Source organism: Physella acuta, unplaced genomic scaffold (genome assembly GCF_028476545.2).
Source record: "Physella acuta isolate Inbredline_101_S28 unplaced genomic scaffold, ASM2847654v3 ptg000222l, whole genome shotgun sequence".
Lineage (NCBI taxonomy): Eukaryota > Metazoa > Mollusca > Gastropoda > Physidae > Physella > Physella acuta.
Window position 1 is genome coordinate 258,533 of NW_026731741.1, and position 16,468 is coordinate 275,000.

At 40.8% G+C, this 16,468-nt stretch overlaps 2 protein-coding genes across 2 annotated transcripts; one reads left to right on the forward strand and one right to left on the reverse strand.

Moving 5' to 3' along the window:
* The first annotated feature begins 786 nt into the window (after positions 1-786).
* Positions 787-2,996, forward strand: LOC131937774 (sporozoite surface protein 2-like). Its single transcript, XM_059295410.1, has 2 exons — positions 787-793; positions 1,783-2,996. Exons 1-2 carry the CDS (start codon positions 787-789, stop codon positions 2,994-2,996), a joined length of 1,221 nt encoding a protein of 406 aa, XP_059151393.1.
* A 1,878-nt stretch (positions 2,997-4,874) lies between these two features.
* On the reverse strand, positions 4,875-12,521 carry LOC131937775 (alpha-2Da adrenergic receptor-like). Its single transcript, XM_059295411.1, has 3 exons — positions 12,397-12,521; positions 10,459-10,563; positions 4,875-6,712 (listed from the first exon to the last, which is right to left on the reverse strand). Exons 1-3 carry the CDS (start codon positions 12,519-12,521, stop codon positions 4,939-4,941), a joined length of 2,004 nt encoding a protein of 667 aa, XP_059151394.1. The 3' UTR covers positions 4,875-4,938.
* Positions 12,522-16,468: the final 3,947 nt, after the last annotated feature.

Genomic DNA, 16,468 nt, shown 5'->3' on the forward strand with positions numbered 1-16,468 from the left:
AAATTCCTTCTCCTCAAAAGTGAAGTTGGCTATTCCTTCCCCACTCATAAAATAATAAAGCTGTTCCAATTCCACTCACAGGTTAACTGTTGTTTATCCTCCCCTCATAAACTGACTGTCTTACTCCATCTTCCTGATAGGTAAATTGTCAACTTTCTTTCCCCACACCAAAGCCATAAAATTCGTAGTTATTTGATTGACACACGCTAGCGTGCTAAAGAAATATATCCATTTTCATTAGCTCTTAAGTCGATTCTTCGTGCTGAATATTTAAATTTTTGTGTGAGAGAGATCCCAAAACAAAACAAAACCCGCCCAAAAGCCAACAAGCGCTGCCCTTTTCAAACTGAAAAAAAAACCCCTCCAACTTTTTACTTATTCCATCTTCACCGATCCAAGCTATTTCCCTTGAAGCCTCACAAAAAAAAGAATTTTTTTCGAAATGTAACAAAATTGATCTGTCAAACATAATTGTTGAGGAAGGTTTTAAATATACAATCGCAAGCATTTGTAACACAGTGAATGCAATCATAAACATTGTCACTCTGAATACACTCAGAAGGACACTCACACTGAAGGCATTTATATGTATTGCAGAACTTTGAATACAATCACAAGCATACACGCACATACACACACACACACACGCACACACACACGCGCGCGCGCGCTAAGTACAACCACAAGCACTTTAAAACTCTGAATAAATTGACGACAAACACATGATAAACATTTTTTTTCTCATTTATTTCTCATAATTGTTTTCAATGGGAAATTCATTTCACAATGATAAGTGAGTGATGGCTTCCACGTAGTGAGTCATGGAAAGGTTGAGTTTAAGTGCACGTTGTCAGGTTACGATTGATAAAAAGAGACAAACATCAACAAAATAACAGACATCCTAACATACGCCGGGTAAGTATAATATCATTTGTTGTGCCGTAGTTTATTTAGTTGAAAATTAATACACAAATACAACTCGAGCTTTGTAAAGTATTGTTGTAAATGTAGCTATGCGCTTGCTGTTAACTAACAGCGAATAAACAATAGAAAAATCTATAAACATATCCACCTCCTCTCATACGTAACACGTTATATACGTCTAGCTATTTTTTGTAAAGCTACAAATATATTGCAGTTTTAAAATTACGTAAAGATTGGGTCAAGTGACATCCTACATAAAAATGTCGATATATATATATATATATATATATATATATATATATATATATATATATATATATATATATATATTATATATAAAGTAATATAATTTTATTATGCTCCAAATGCAGTTTATTTTACAGTCAAAAGGTGCCACTTTCTCATTCTGTTGTATCTAAAAATAAAGAATAGCATGCTGGAAATATAAACGTGTTGCTACAGTATGTAAATGGTAGCTATAATGGACTAGAACACCACTCTTACCATTCATTTTCAAGCACAAACGTTTATATTTTAAAGTGTTTTTTTCTTAATCAAATAATCGTCAGTTTTGTTAAAAATGCTCAAGCTTTCAAGAGTAAAAATAATTACCATAATAACATCAGACAGCATGTATATTTAAATGGGTTTTAGGCTTAAATGCTCGTTTGCAATATCTAAAACTGTATTTGATGCTTGCAGCTGGTGTTATTGAATGATTGCATCTTTTTGCCATGAACTGAAATATATCTACAATGTGGACGTGAATTGTAAATGTCACTTTATGTGATAGATCTAAATTGGATAGCTTCAGTTTTTGTGTGTTATTCATATAGTGTTTTTGCTACACCCTAACAGATAAGATTTGTATCACAATAGAAAATCCACCAGAGAAGATCCACATCACAACAGACAATTCATCAGAGAAGATCCATACCACCACAGACAATCCACCAGAAAAGATCCATACCACCACAGACAATCCACAAGAGAAGATCCATACCACCACAGACAATCCACAAGAGAAGATCCATACCACCACAGACGATCCACCAGAAAAGATCCATACCACCACAGACAATCCACAAGAGAAGATCCATACCACCACAAACAATCCACAAGAGAAGATCCATACCATCACAGACAATCCACAAGAGAAGATCCATACCACCACAGACAATCCACCAAAGAAGATCCATACCACCACAGACAATCCACCAGAAAAGATCCATACCACCACAGACAATCCACAAGAGAAGATCCATACCATCACAGACAATCCACAAGAGAAGATCCATACCATCACAGACAATCCACAAGAGAAGATCCATACCACCACAGACAATCCACAAGAGAAGATCCATACCATCACAGACAATCCACAAGAGAAGATCCATACCACCACAGACAATCCACAAGAGAAGGTCCATACCACCACAGACAATCCACAAGAGAAGATCCATACCACCACAGACAATCCACAAGAGAAGATCCATACCACCACAGACAATCCACAAGAGAAGATCCATACCACCACAGACAATCCACAAGAGAAGATCCATACCATCACAGACAATCCACCAGAAAAGATCCATACCACCACAGACAATCCACAAGAGAAGATCCATACCATCACAGACAATCCACAAGAGAAGATCCATACCACCACAGACAATCCACAAGAGAAGATCCATACCACCACAGACAATCCACAAGAGAAGATCCATACCACCACAGACAATCCACAAGAGAAGATCCATACCACCACAGACAATCCACAAGAGAAGATCCATACCACCACAGACAATCCACAAGAGAAGATCCATACCATCACAGACAATCCACAAGAGAAGATCCATACCACCACAGACAATCCACCAAAGAAGATCCATACCACCACAGACAATCCACAAGAGAAGATCCATACCATCACAGACAATCCACAAGAGAAGATCCATACCACCACAGACAATCCACAAGAGAAGATCCATACCACCACAGACGATCCACAAGAGAAGATCCATACCACCACAGACACTAGCCTGCACCAAAGAAAACATGTATCCCTGTAGAGAATAAACCTCTCACCACAAACAATCTACCAAAGAAAATATCTCCTATACATCAATCCACAAGTTCATGCCCTAACTTACTTTATCCCTGCCCCCCCCCCCCCCCTCCTACCCCCAAGCGCAGCTAATGGCTTGTCGCCCAAGGTGTAAAACACGACAGGGCCTGAGATCCGATCTTATCTGTACCAAACATTTCCAATAGCCTTCAAGGGAGGACACCCATTTTATCTGTACCAAACATTTCCAATAGCCTTCAAGGGAGGACACCCATTTTATCAGGGCAAAACACCTCCAATAGCCTTTAAGGGAGGACACCCATTTTATCTGTACCAAACATTTCCAATAGCCTTCAAGGGAAGACACCCATTTTATCAGGGCGAACACCTCCAAGGAAGGACACCCGATCTTATAACAAACATCTTCAGCCCGGGGGTGAGCGGCCTCTCCTAAGGTCAATGGACTTGAGACTGTTTGCATTGTTCTCCATATAGGAAGGAATATTCTAGAAAGGAAACGGATCTGAGATTTAAGTTTCCCTTGGTATTACACCATACATTATTAATAGCAGTTACTAAAAATACATCGTTTTATTTTCATTAAACTATTGGTGCTAAGTGCTGTAGTTTTTTCAGCTAGCTTAATGTCTGTAAATTACTATAACCGGTTGGGATAGTGTACACACTTGTATAAGGTCAGTGAAAATGTCGCCAAATTGGAAGAGTAGAATGGAATTTTAAAACGTATACTGTAGCCATATTTACAGTACGGTGGATAAATATCTTTACCTTTGAATAGTTTTATCGTAAAATTAACGCTAACACAAGTTCTACTTGTGAATATGCTGAGAATAACAAGTCATTTCACTGAAAACAGAGCTCCTCTTATATACATAATTATTTCTATACATACAGATTGCTCATCTTAATGGGACATTTTGACAATTTAATCATTATAGTACTCTAAACCGCTAACGAAAAACTTTTAAATCGTTATAAATATACCTCAACTATCAATTTCTTGGCAGCCCGATTTCTTTCGTCGTCGTGTCTTCTCTGACATCAGTACTAGACTGAGTGAGTAGCCTAGCTCCGCCCCTGGTAAAATGTAGCTCGTCTAGCCCAAGTTATTTCTTATTTATGTCATAACATGGCCCATCACCCCTCTGTTGGGGTTATAGGCCAACGATATCAGACTCAAGAATTGAAGTGCTAAAAAGCTCTTTGCTCATGACTCATTTACATTTGCGCAGCGATTCTATTTTAGCTAAAAGCATTTCCGGTGCTCCAATACTCTACCCAGAAGGGTTTAATTTTAAAAAGAAATGTAGCCATTTTTAGCCGCACCGCTTTTTTAAACCGCGCCACTCAAAATGGGGGCCGTTTATTAAAGCTCAGGAGACACCGCCCTATCATAATGTGACCCTGCACAGTAAAGTGACGATGAAAAAGTGACTTTTGATGTTGTTTATCTCGTGGTTAACTGTGTTGGCGAGATGTCTGTTTTGTGAAAAAATGCAAAACCAACATAACAAAAATTGGATTCAACAAATAACAATGGTTTATGAAATGTTAATTTTCTTCACACAATGAATGAAAAATAAATATATTTAAATTTTAACTTAGTTATTCTTATTGCAAAAACAATTAATCTAAAAGTGAACTTAAGGGTATATTGACATGTATGAAATGTGAAAACAATATTGCAGTGTATGATGAACGTAAACTAACCACGCCTTCTTTAACTCACTTTATCCAATCAACAAACATCAGTGTGGGATGATAGAGTAAACAAAATATCAAAACAAAACAGAAAAATAATACAAAAACAATACACAATTCAGCAGCGAATTAAAACATAACCATGAATTTTGCGATAGAAGAGTATACAGAATTGTGTACATTTGAAATTTATTTTAAAAGTTTCTTAAAATTTTTTAACTTTTTCAACGCCGACTTCGTTTTCTCCCAAACAAAATTTTCTGGAAGGCTCTCTTAAAGTCCCTATTGAATATCGTGTAGATGATTGGATTGAGCGCCGAATTGCAGTAGCCAATCCAGAAGAATACAGTGAATACCATGGGGGGAATGCACTCAGCGCAGAACGCTGACGATAAGTAAAGGGCAAAAAAGGGCAGCCAGCACAAGATGAAGGCAGCCATGACAAGCCCAAGAACGACGGTAGCTCTTCTTTCTCGAGCCTTGGCTAATTTTCTCTTCTGTCTTTCGGCACTCTGGAAATCCGTGGCTTTGTTCCCGCCCTCTGAGCGAGTTGTCGCCGGTTTCTTTTTCCGACTGTTTCTGGTTCTGACCAGTAGACGTCTGCGTAAAGATTCCAGAACTGTTCGTTTCTGGACATCCGTGGAACCATCGCTGGCAACGGCCGAGCTACCGTTGGCGCGAAGTTCTAAAATTTTGAAACGGCGCAGCGATCCGTTAGTGTGCTCGTCCTTCACGGTATGCGTTTCGTCCGTGCATGAAATCACAACAGTTTTATGGCTCACTGCGTCTGTGTCCCGCGCCGGAATGGATTCGAACCCGGGTTTACCATTGTCTACTTTGATCACGACTCGAGTTCCAGGCTCGTTCGAGTCTGAGTCTGTGGACAACAAGTGTGAGTACTCAGCTTCATGCGCGGCTCTGGTCGCCAACTCACGCGCACGCCTCACCTGAATGCTCGCCTCGTCTTCAGATGTGGTGGGTAGCACGCTTTCCCCGGCCGTGTCACAGGCGGTTTCTTCCGTCGTGTGACCCCCAGCTTCATGCACGTCCGGTGGGATGCTCATATTATCCTCGTCAATGTCTTGTGAGCACTCCTTATGCCCGGCGTGTTCTGTCACGCTAGACTCCGTTGAGTGTTTCTGGTCGTGTTTGTCCGCTGATGTCGCTGTTGTTGGGACCTTGGTGACGTTTTTCCTAGCTCGCTGTTTGGCTGCCTGGTAGATCTTGAAGTAGACAAACACCATGATGAACGCTGGGATGAAGAAGGAACCAAACGCCGAGTACACGACGTAGCCGATGTCCTCGCTCAGCGCGCACATGGCCCACTTGGACTCACGTGTCGGCTGCTTCCAGCCAATCAGCGGCGGGATGCTGACGACAGCGGAAATAAACCACACCGTGAAGATCATGATGGCGGCACGTTTTCGTGTTCTCTGACGGGCGTAGTGGACAGCTCTGGTGATGGACCAGTACCTGTCCAGGGAGATCAAACACAGGGACATGATGGACGCCGTACACAGCAGGACGTCAATCGCTTTGTACAGCTCGCACCAAATCACGCCGAAGATCCAGTACCCGATTAGCTCGTTCGTTAAAGAAAACGGAATCACAATCAACCCGAGGAAAAAGTCCGCGAACGCCAGCGACATTATGAAAAGGTTCTGGGTCGTTTTCAGAGTCCTGTCGTGTAGAATGGCCCAGATGACGAGAAAGTTTCCGATGATGATCATCAAGATGATGATGGTGACGATGAAGGCGCCGAAGATGATGTGCGGCCAGGAGTAGCCGCTGGGGTAGTGCGACCACCACCACCACCAGGGGGACGAGTCGGGGGAGCTGGTGGAGGAGTCGTTGTACCACGGCGACAACGAGTTGTTGGACGAGAAGATCGACGACTCGTTGGTGTAGGTGAAGATGACGAGGTCGGGCTTGGAAAAATCCGAGGGCGTCACCCAGTTCTGTCCCAGCGTTGACATCTTCACCGGGTCATTTAGTGCACTAATTAAAAAAGTTTATTTATTTCAACTCCATATACTCGAAGTTTATGTCACTGGATTGATATAAAAGAAAAAAAAACTTTACTTCATGGTTCATATAAACAAGACATTTTCGTCAATGACGCACCGCAATGCCCTCATTAAAGTTCGTTGATTAGTTTTCTCTATTTGAATTCATTCATGTTTAACTCCCCGCACCTAATGTCCCTACAACCATATTTTATTCATAGCTTGAAATGACGAAAACGTTCAGCGTCAAGGGACGGGGTCATCTTTCATGGAATTTCCGATGTCCGAAGAAAACAGTTTTTTTACAGGAATCTTTCCATTACGGGCTGGTGTATTTATGAGTTGCCTTCCTACAATTACATACATGTATTACATGCACTGCAGGCTGTATCATGTTGTGTATGTGTAGTAAGGAAGTGCTGATTATATTTTCGTACAAACGCACTGGCGTTGATGTTGGTTTGATATATGTTTTTAAAATATTCACGACGTTTTTGACGAAGCTTGAAATAAATCGAATTTGATCTCGGGACGTGCTGTTCTTTAAAAATATTTTTATTTTGTTAGGTTCTACAGGAAAGTGTAATATGGTTCAGGCAATTGTTTTTCAGATTAAAAATAATTTGTAATTAGATTATAAAGTTTGAAAGCTGTGAGACTTTGATTATTTTATAATGTAGAAAGTTGTAATGGGAACATATCGGAAGATGCAAGCAGCCGGAGTATTGGTGGTTACAACTGTTGTAGGTGGTTGTCAATGTATTGCATAAGTGGTTGCCTCTGTCGTAGGTGGTTATCGAGGTCAAGCATCAGCTGGTTGCCTCGGCTTAGGGTGGTTGTCAGTGCCTAGCATTCATTGGTTACCTGTGCTGCAGGTGGTTGTCAGTGCATAGCATCAGCTGTTTTCCAATTTGTCAGGGTATAGGTAACGGCTGTCAAACTTTCGCTGGCTACTCATGGGATGAAGTTTATTGACAACTGTTGGGACATAGGCGGCTGCGAACAGTTTGGATGTTAGTCGTTGCAAAACATTCAACGGGCGAAGCCAGCAAAGATACAATTACCAATGGTAACAACTAGGTCAAACTGCCAATGGTAACAACTAGGTCAGACTACAACTGGTACAAACTAGGTCAAACTACCTCTGTTAGAAACTAAGTCAGACCACCACTGCTACCAACTAGGTCAGACCACCACTGGTGCCCGCCACAAAGTCTGCAAGCCACCGTTCGTCACGTGATTGACCAGACGAATCTCTGGTGTCCTCCCAGCCATATTTGACAAACACTGGATTTGTTGCCCCGACGAATTAGTCGCCGGGCACAAGTCGCACCCAATCAATAGTGCCGACACTCGCTTGTAGCCCTGGAAATAGAGAGAAAAAATTGGAAATTACGTTAGCTTGGTAAATGTAGAAACACGAACATGCTAAAAAATTTATAGTTTTATTTTTAAAAGTCACGTGATAAATAACATATATTATGGTCTTGATGACGTCACGGGCAGGCAAAATCTTTGAGTGGAAAAGCAACTGAAAGCGATGTTCTGTGCGTTGTTGAGCGATAACGATTCAAAAAACAACAACCACGACAGTTACATCAATGATTGAATCAATATATAGTATCGATTTGGTATCATCTTATTATTTATTGTATCAATGGTTGTATAATTCTATACGTCACAGAATTAACGGTATCAGACACTTTCTACAAGTTATTGTTTAAACAGTTAACCACAAATGACTGTCGAAAATTATCGAATGAACAGTTTAACACCCTTCATAGTACGAGTTAACCACAAGTGACTGTATCACTCGGACATAAAAGATCGTATCGGAAACTAACAATCGACTGCATCATACTAATAATTGTATTGGATACTAGAGACTCGAAGCCGCATGTATCGGGTCCATACTACTGCTCGTACCAAACACACTCTCTTTGGCTGTATTCATCATCATTTTTTACCGTTCGTGCCCAACGCAACTCTAGTTCATCTGTTTCAGTGACCTCTGCATACAGCGAGATTGCGTGGTCAGAACTCTGCCCAATCACCTTTAGTTTCCCTAACGTGAGTTTGGTACCCATTAGAGCTGGGTTGAATCACACTGCTCTACAGACTCCAGTCCGTGAACCGAACTCGAGACCTTCGTGTTAGCAGGCGTACGCTCTACCATTCGACCAGGCCATTCCATTTTGGTTTCGTCAGAAACCCTCAAACCCTCGTCTTACACCCCTACAAACAATTTTTATCCCAACCACGATTGATTGTATCAAAAGCCCACTACAAAAAGCCCAATCCCCAGCCCCACAATGAGCAGACTGCGTGAGGTATCAAATCTCCGCGTCCAAAAGTCTTGTGTCGCTGCTCCACCAGTTTGTGTGCCAGACGAACGCGCCTGGTGTTCAGCGGTGCTGAGGTTTACTGTGTGTCAACAGAGAGTCTCGGCTGAAGGAAGAACTATGTAAATGGTCCCACTTTACGTCAGAGAAAGCCTTTTTTCTCTCTCTCGCTCGAGTGGGTCTGTGTTATGGTAATGAGATGGGTGGAGGTTTGAAACTAACCCGACGAATGAAACTACACGCTGGGGTGGAGTTAAAAATTTGAATAACAAGACTAGGGATTATTTAGCATTTTAAAATCCCGATGATTAGGTATCAGTTGAATTAAATGAATGAGTGAGTACGTGCTGGTCGTTTGGTTAAGAGTGCGTTGAGAACACAGTGTTGTAAGTAGGGGGTATTAGCCCTCACAGAATTGTAAGTGTGTGTGTTCACCCTCACAATGTGGTGAATGTGTGTGTTGGTCAAAACAATTTTGTGAACGGTTTCTGTTGATCCCGATATTTATGTAAATGTGAGTGGTGGATCTACACTTATGTATATGTGGGTGTTGGCTCTACACTTATGTATATGTGGGTGTTGACATCACATTTATGTAAACAGTCCTCATGATGATTTCGTCTCAGCAAATTTTGTGGGTAAAGTCTTGGATGGATTTTTACTTATGACTGTTTAAATGAATAAAAACGAAATGTCTGAATTAAATTAATAAAATATTTACAACGAGCCGGCCCGCGGCATAACATACGCCGCTATTTAGTTGTTTCTAATTTTCAATAATTCATAATTTGTGAATTCGACAGTACCAACGCTGACACTGAAAATATTTCTTTAAAACACTATAAGTAGCTCGTTAAGGACCATAACCCCCCCCCTTCCTTCCCCCCCCCTCCCCCCCCTACGTTTAAAATCGTTGGCTCTGCTTGTAAACATTTAGAGTGAACACAGCTCACTAAAACCATGTAGGGGTGGGGAGGTAGGGAGAGCGTTTGCAGCTTGTTTTCTAACGGCTCGAAGAGGAGAATTATATATATAGATATTCGAAACTGTTAAAATAACTCAATATTTACAAGCACAAGATTGTCACTGGATTGTTGTTTGTTTCGGGAAAGTGCATCAATAACATCGTTCACCTGTTTAAGAAGCTGGTCTTATAAAACACGATTTTATAGCTATACTACATGGGAACTTTAAAAAGGTTAGAAAATCGATTTTAAGTGCTCTACAAAGACGTTTTTAGAGCGAAAGGGAAAGAAATCTTCAGAGTATTGTTTCTGGTCATGAGTGAGCCGAGAGAGTTATTGGTCCTGCGTGATACATCTTCTAGGCCTAAAGTTTTCTGTCATTTTAATTCATTGGCGTAGTCTTGGTGTCACGTGACTGGTTTATTTTTAACATGGCCGATAAAAAAGTAACTCGGGCTGTAAGGGGTGAATGGCATACAGGCCGAATCTTATAGACAGTGGAACTCGTTGTTCGTGAGGTTTCTATAAATAAGATCCTTACGAGAAAAAAGCTTGTTTACTTACAAAAATAGATTTGGGTAAAAGGAATAATTCAAAGAAAAATTATGGATTGGCTGTAAACAAAAATCTTTTGTCTGGAAGGGGAAAAAATTGTCACTTGGGAAAGAATTTGATTCGTATGAGTTTGAACGTGCGATTAAAATTTTATAATCGATGTTTAAAAAAAAAAAAAACTGCGAATGGAGAAATGTTTACTTTGAGTCTACATGTCTGCTGAAATATAACAACGCCACATGTAACACTGACGTATAACAACTCCACATTTAACACTGACGTATAATATTTGTTAGAGAAACGTTGATTGGCAATTGCTTAATCGCAAGCAGTTGTTTTTTTTTAAAGGCGCTCTCTTCTTTTTCGATAAATATTTTTTTTTTACTTTTGAACCTCAGCTAAGGTTAGTTTGTTTTTATTTTATTGATATAACCATGCGGTGATATGAACAAAATACACATTATTTGTTTGGGTTTTTGTCCGATTTGGTTTAGTCACTTAAAATATTCATAACAACGCCCAATTAGTAGAAAATGCCTACAAAACCACCAAGTTTTATATGACAAATGCTTTAAAACGCTGCACATGATTTTAAAAATAATTAATCTCTCCTCTGTGAGTTCTGTCGATCTGTAGATCGGTCCATCTGTCGTTGTGTCCATCATTCGTTTTATCTATCATTCGTTCTGTCCGTCAGTCATTTGGTCCGACACTCGCTCGGTCCTAAACTTCACCTGTCCTATGTTATCTGGACCCATAAGGAAAGATGACTGGGCCTGTGTAAAGAGATTAGGCACCCTGGCTAAAACTGGCCGCAGAAATTTTGTACGAGAACTGCTGCCACATTGCGTCTAACGTGTGCTGGTATAAAAACAATGGCTTGAGAAATCTCAAATCACACTTGATTAGCTCGATTAATCAAACTAAAAATTTAAGTTTAATTAGTGCGCAAAAGTTACAGGATGCCAAGAAAATGGGATCAACTGTTTTGTGTTGAAAACAAATGTGGTGAATATAATTGACAGAGGGGGAGGGGTAATTGGTATGGTGAGGTAGTTAGGGAGGGGTAACTGGTATGGTTAGGTAGTTAGGGAGGGGTAACTGGTATGGTGTTGTGGTTAGGGAGGGGTAAGTGGTATGGTGTTGTGGTTAGGGAGGGGTAACTGGTATGGTGAGGTAGTTAGGGAGGGGTAATTGGTATGGTGAGGTGGTTATGGAGGGGTAACTGGTATGGTGAGGTAGTTAGGGAGGGGTAACTGGTATGATGAGGTAGTTAGGGAGGAGTAACAGGTATGGTGAGGTGGTTAGGGAGGAGTAACTGGTATGGTTAGGGAGTTAGGGAGGGGTTACTGGCAGTGTTTCTTCCAGACATTTTTCTCCGGGGGGTCACTTGAAATTTTCGGGGGGGGGGGGCGGTAGACTTTCTTCGGGGGGGGGGGGGCGGACACTGTTAAAAGTATATATTTTCTATATAAATTATATAAATTTCATTTCGTTCGGGGGGGGGGGGGGCGGTAAAATTTTTTCGGGGGGGGGGGGGGGCGAAGCCCCCCCGAAGAGATGCCTGGAAGAAACTCTGGTTACTGGTATGAATTATGAGGTAGTTAATGAGAAGCAACTGGTATTGTCGTTTAGGTAGATTGAAAGAGGTAACTGATATGGATAGTGAGGTAGTTAGGGAGAGGTAAATGGAACAGATGGTGAGGTTGTTAGTGAGGGGTAACTGATACAGGCGGTGAGGTATATAGTGAGTGAGTGTTAACTTCTGGTCACGTGGTCGCGATTAATTAATGAGAGGTTTGGAAAAGATTTACCTTCCGCAGACGGTGTGTGAAAATTTAAGGATCAAACCAGAGCGGATGTTTGTGCCTAATCCTGTAAGTGATGCTCTGTAGCGGGAATATTCCACTCTCAAAGATTGTTCTAGAACAATAGACATTTGCGGATGGCCCAGAGCCTGGGTGGAGCACTTGACGCGACATTTATCCCGTGCCCCACGGGGAATCAGTGCTACAGCATGGCATCAACGATGTGGGCCTGACAGTGCGGTCAGTGCGTCTTTTGTTTGCCGCCGTCCAGCAGTTTTGGTCGTGTGATCATCCTCACATCATGATGTCTAATGTCAGTAGTCCTGTGAACATCCTCACATCATGATGTCAAATGGCTATAGTCCTGTGAACATCCTCACATCATGATGCCAAATGGCTATAGTCTTGTGAACATCCTCACATCATGATGTCAAATGGCTATAGTCGTGCGAACATCCTCACATCATGATGTCAAATGGCTATGGTCGTGTGAACATCCTCACATCATGATGTCAAATGGCTATAGTCTTGTGAACATCCTCACATCATGATGTCAAATGGCTATAGTCGTGTGAACATCCTCACATCATGATGTCTAATGGCTATAGTCGTGTGAACATCCTCACATCATGATGTCAAATGGCAAACATTCAAACACGATCTGTGAGTTTCCGTGCGGAAATCGAAACAATGTTTTTCTAGTGAGACTAGCACGGACAAACTAAAAAGAACGACCATTTTCAAATATAATCAGTACAAACGTAATTTCCAATTAAGCTAAATAACAATTTGTTAAGCAAAACGAAGAGTTATTCACTGTAGATTTACTTTATAAAGCTATTTGTTTAGAATATGTTCTGCAAAACAGTTTCTTCAAGGCATTTTTTGACGGGGAGGGGGGGTGGGGTCGAAAAAATCCCCCCTCCCCTCCCCCAAGCTAAACAGAATTTATATTTAAAATATGGTTTTACTGTTGTCCGACCTCTCTCTCCCCCCCCCCCCGAAAATTTCAAGTGCTCCATCCCCACCCCCTATTCGGAGAAAAAAAGTCTGAAAGAAACACTGCTGCAAAAGCGCTGAATACGATTCATTGTAACAGCAAGATGGAATTGAAATCAACATGCTAATATTATATAAAAGACCATTCAACTTCCGGAGATAAAAATTCATTGCTTAAATATATTTCGTCAAATGACTTATAAGGTATTTGTACATAAACAAAGTGAATGAACTCCTGGCTTGACAATATTCTCTTACGAATCATCGGTCAACTGCATTTTCTTTTAATCTCAACTTTTTACATTAACGGACGTGCTGGGGGAAAAAATCGGTCAAACTTTGACCCCTAAATTACAATAATAATAACCCCTCCTTTCTCGTGGGTCATAATTTCACGTGTCAGCGTATTTTCACGAACGTTCAATTTTTTGGGGGAGAGGAATATTTTTATAGAGGATTCCCCTTCATACCTCGGATGTAGCTAGCTGCCATATATTCAGGCTGCCTCCGCGCAAATGATGATAGTCCTCCGACATCTTTATGTATGTAATTATATCATGCTGCTTTTATCATTCAATCCGTGTGGCCTTATACTGGAAAAACATGCATGGGCATGGAGAAACGTACGGAAGGCATAAGAGGGGAGGAAAAATTTTGTACTTATTCCGAAACGGGGTAAATTAGACAGGAAAGACCACTCACTATTCGTTGAGTCTTGCAATTATTGAGAATTGAGTTTCGATTTCTATTTGGGATTTTGGGGTAAAGCGAATCAGTAGACTGACAAGAGGGGGGGGGGGGGGGGGGAGGAGGATGGGGGAGGGGAGGGATCAGTCGTTCTGTCCATCAGTCATTTGGTCCAACTTACAAGCACAAGCGGGGGGGGGGGGGGAAGGGAGGAGGTGTTTAGGGGGGGGGGGAGGGATCACTTTTTGTTCATCATTCGTTCTATCCGTTATAAGACTCAAGTTTGCAATAATGATCGTTCTATTTACTGAATGACCATGGCTTATGAATTATTCTATTAGTTGCGTAATGACAAAATACCTACACACACCGTGCTTCTTTACTTTGTTGCTGTATGTCACATATGACATATACATTTACTTTTTTGCACTATGTGACATATGACATCTAAATTTACTTTGTTGCAAGATGTGACATATGAAATTTAACTTTACTTCTTTGCCTTGTGACTAGTGTAACGCGGTTTTAAGTTTTAACTATTTGTTATATTTTTTGTGTTTCTTAATTTGCATCTTTGTAAATTTTGTGTGCAAATTAACCATATTAATTAAAGAAAGGGGTTTAAAAATATTTTATACTACTGATAACTGTGATTATGAATGTCTATAGGTTAGCTAGATATATTGTATGTGAGTTCACGCCATATTAGAAATAAATGATATATTTTAGTTTCTGACTCTAACCCTTGGGTCATAAGTTTCATGACCCATCACAGGTCAACAATTTGATGCCCTCGCTTAGGTCAAAGTTTCATGCCTTCCTTAGGTCAAAGTTTAATGCCTTCCTTAGGTCAAAGTTTAATGCATCGCTTAGGTCAAAGTTTAATGCCTCGCTTAGGTCAAAGTTTAATGCCTCGCTTAGGTCAAGGTTTAATGTCTCGCTTAGGTCAAAGTTTAATGCCTCGCTTAAGTCAAAGTTTAATGCTTACTTAGGTCAAAGTTTAATGCCTCGTTTAAGTCAAAGTTTAATGCTTCCTTAGGTCAAAGTTTAATGCTTCCTTAGGTCAAAGTTTAATGCTTACTTAGGTCAAAGTTTAATGCCTCGTTTAATGCCACATACAGACATCTCAGCTATGTTTAGTATTGCTAAATGGAACTCATGATAATTAGGGTCAGTTCCCCCTCCCAGCCCCCAACTCCCCCAAACGTGTAGTGGTCAGTGTGTTGGTATAATGATCTCCGATTGGTTTGGCCCTAGATAGAATCAAATCGTGGCTAAATCAAGCAAAAATGACCACTTTATGTCCGTGTGGCAGAATTGATTATGGGTTCATTCAGAGTTCAGAGTTCACACACAGTGGGAGCGGCGGAGTTGAGGTATGCAGAGGTGACGGGTGGGGGTGGGGGGAGTATAGGTATGGAGGAGTGTTGGGTGGGGGTGTGGAGGTATGGAGGAGTGGGGTGGGGGTGTAGATGTATGGAGGAGTGGGGTGGGGGTGGGGGTGTAGAGGTGTAGAGGGGTGGCGAGTGGGGTGTAGAGGTTTGGAGAAGTGTCGGGTGGGGGTGTAGAGGTATGGAGGAGTGGGGTGGGGGTGTAGAGGTGTAGAGGAGTGGCGAGTGGGGGTGTAGAGGTATGGAGGAGTGGGAGTGGGGTGTAGATGTTTGGAGAAGTGTCGGGTGGGGATGTAGAGGTATGGAGGAGTGACGGGTGGGGGTGTAGTGGTATAGGGCGGGTAAACCTACCATAATGCGGCAGATTAAGTAGAACTTAACATCACACAATTTTAATCAATACAGACTATAGCTTTCATTTCAAGTAATTAAAACCTTTTTTTCAATATTTTAATGTAATAGAGTAAAAATGCAAGACTAAAAACAATTGCACGCCAATCGAACACAAACAGTGTGCGTTAATAGCGCGGAAAAAAAGAACTTTATATAGGAAACTCTAATTCATAAAAAACTAATTATGCATCCAATTTGGTCAAATTTGATTTCACAGTGCATTGTCGTTGGATCTTGATACACGTGACAAGTTTAAAAGAAATTGATCGGTTAAAAGTAGTCGAAATTTTGTTCGCAAGTTTCGATCCATGAAAAAGCAAGACAAAAGCACAAAGCACGATAAAACAGCATGTTTGTGAAAGAAAGTTAAATAAAAGCTTGTACAAATTAAATTTAAAAAAAAACTATTTAAGTGATTTTAATTTCTTTAAGTTTTAAATCTCTATGGGCTCTCAACATCCATGGCAAAAGAATCATCTAGAAACTAATATCCTTAAATTTGAACCAACTCATTTCTTCCTGTCTGAAAAAACAACAACATGGAAATAGAATTAATAAACAATTTTTGTCGCCGCGAGATAACAAAAACATGCGATAGTTAACGCTAT

What these genes read in the sequence shown, in the direction of transcription:
- LOC131937775 (XM_059295411.1), bottom strand. Translation starts at nt 12,521, where the DNA reads ATGTCTATTGTTCTAGAACAATCTTTGAGAGTGGAATATTCCCGCTAC. An exon ending in TCACACACCGTCTGCGGAAG is followed by an intron (nt 10,564 to 12,396) that starts GTAAATCTTTTC and finishes TTTTCTCGTAAG; the next exon opens with GATCTTATTTATAGAAACCT. An exon ending in GTTACTTTTTTATCGGCCAT is followed by an intron (nt 6,713 to 10,458) that starts GTTAAAAATAAA and finishes TTTTTTAATTAG; the next exon opens with TGCACTAAATGACCCGGTGA.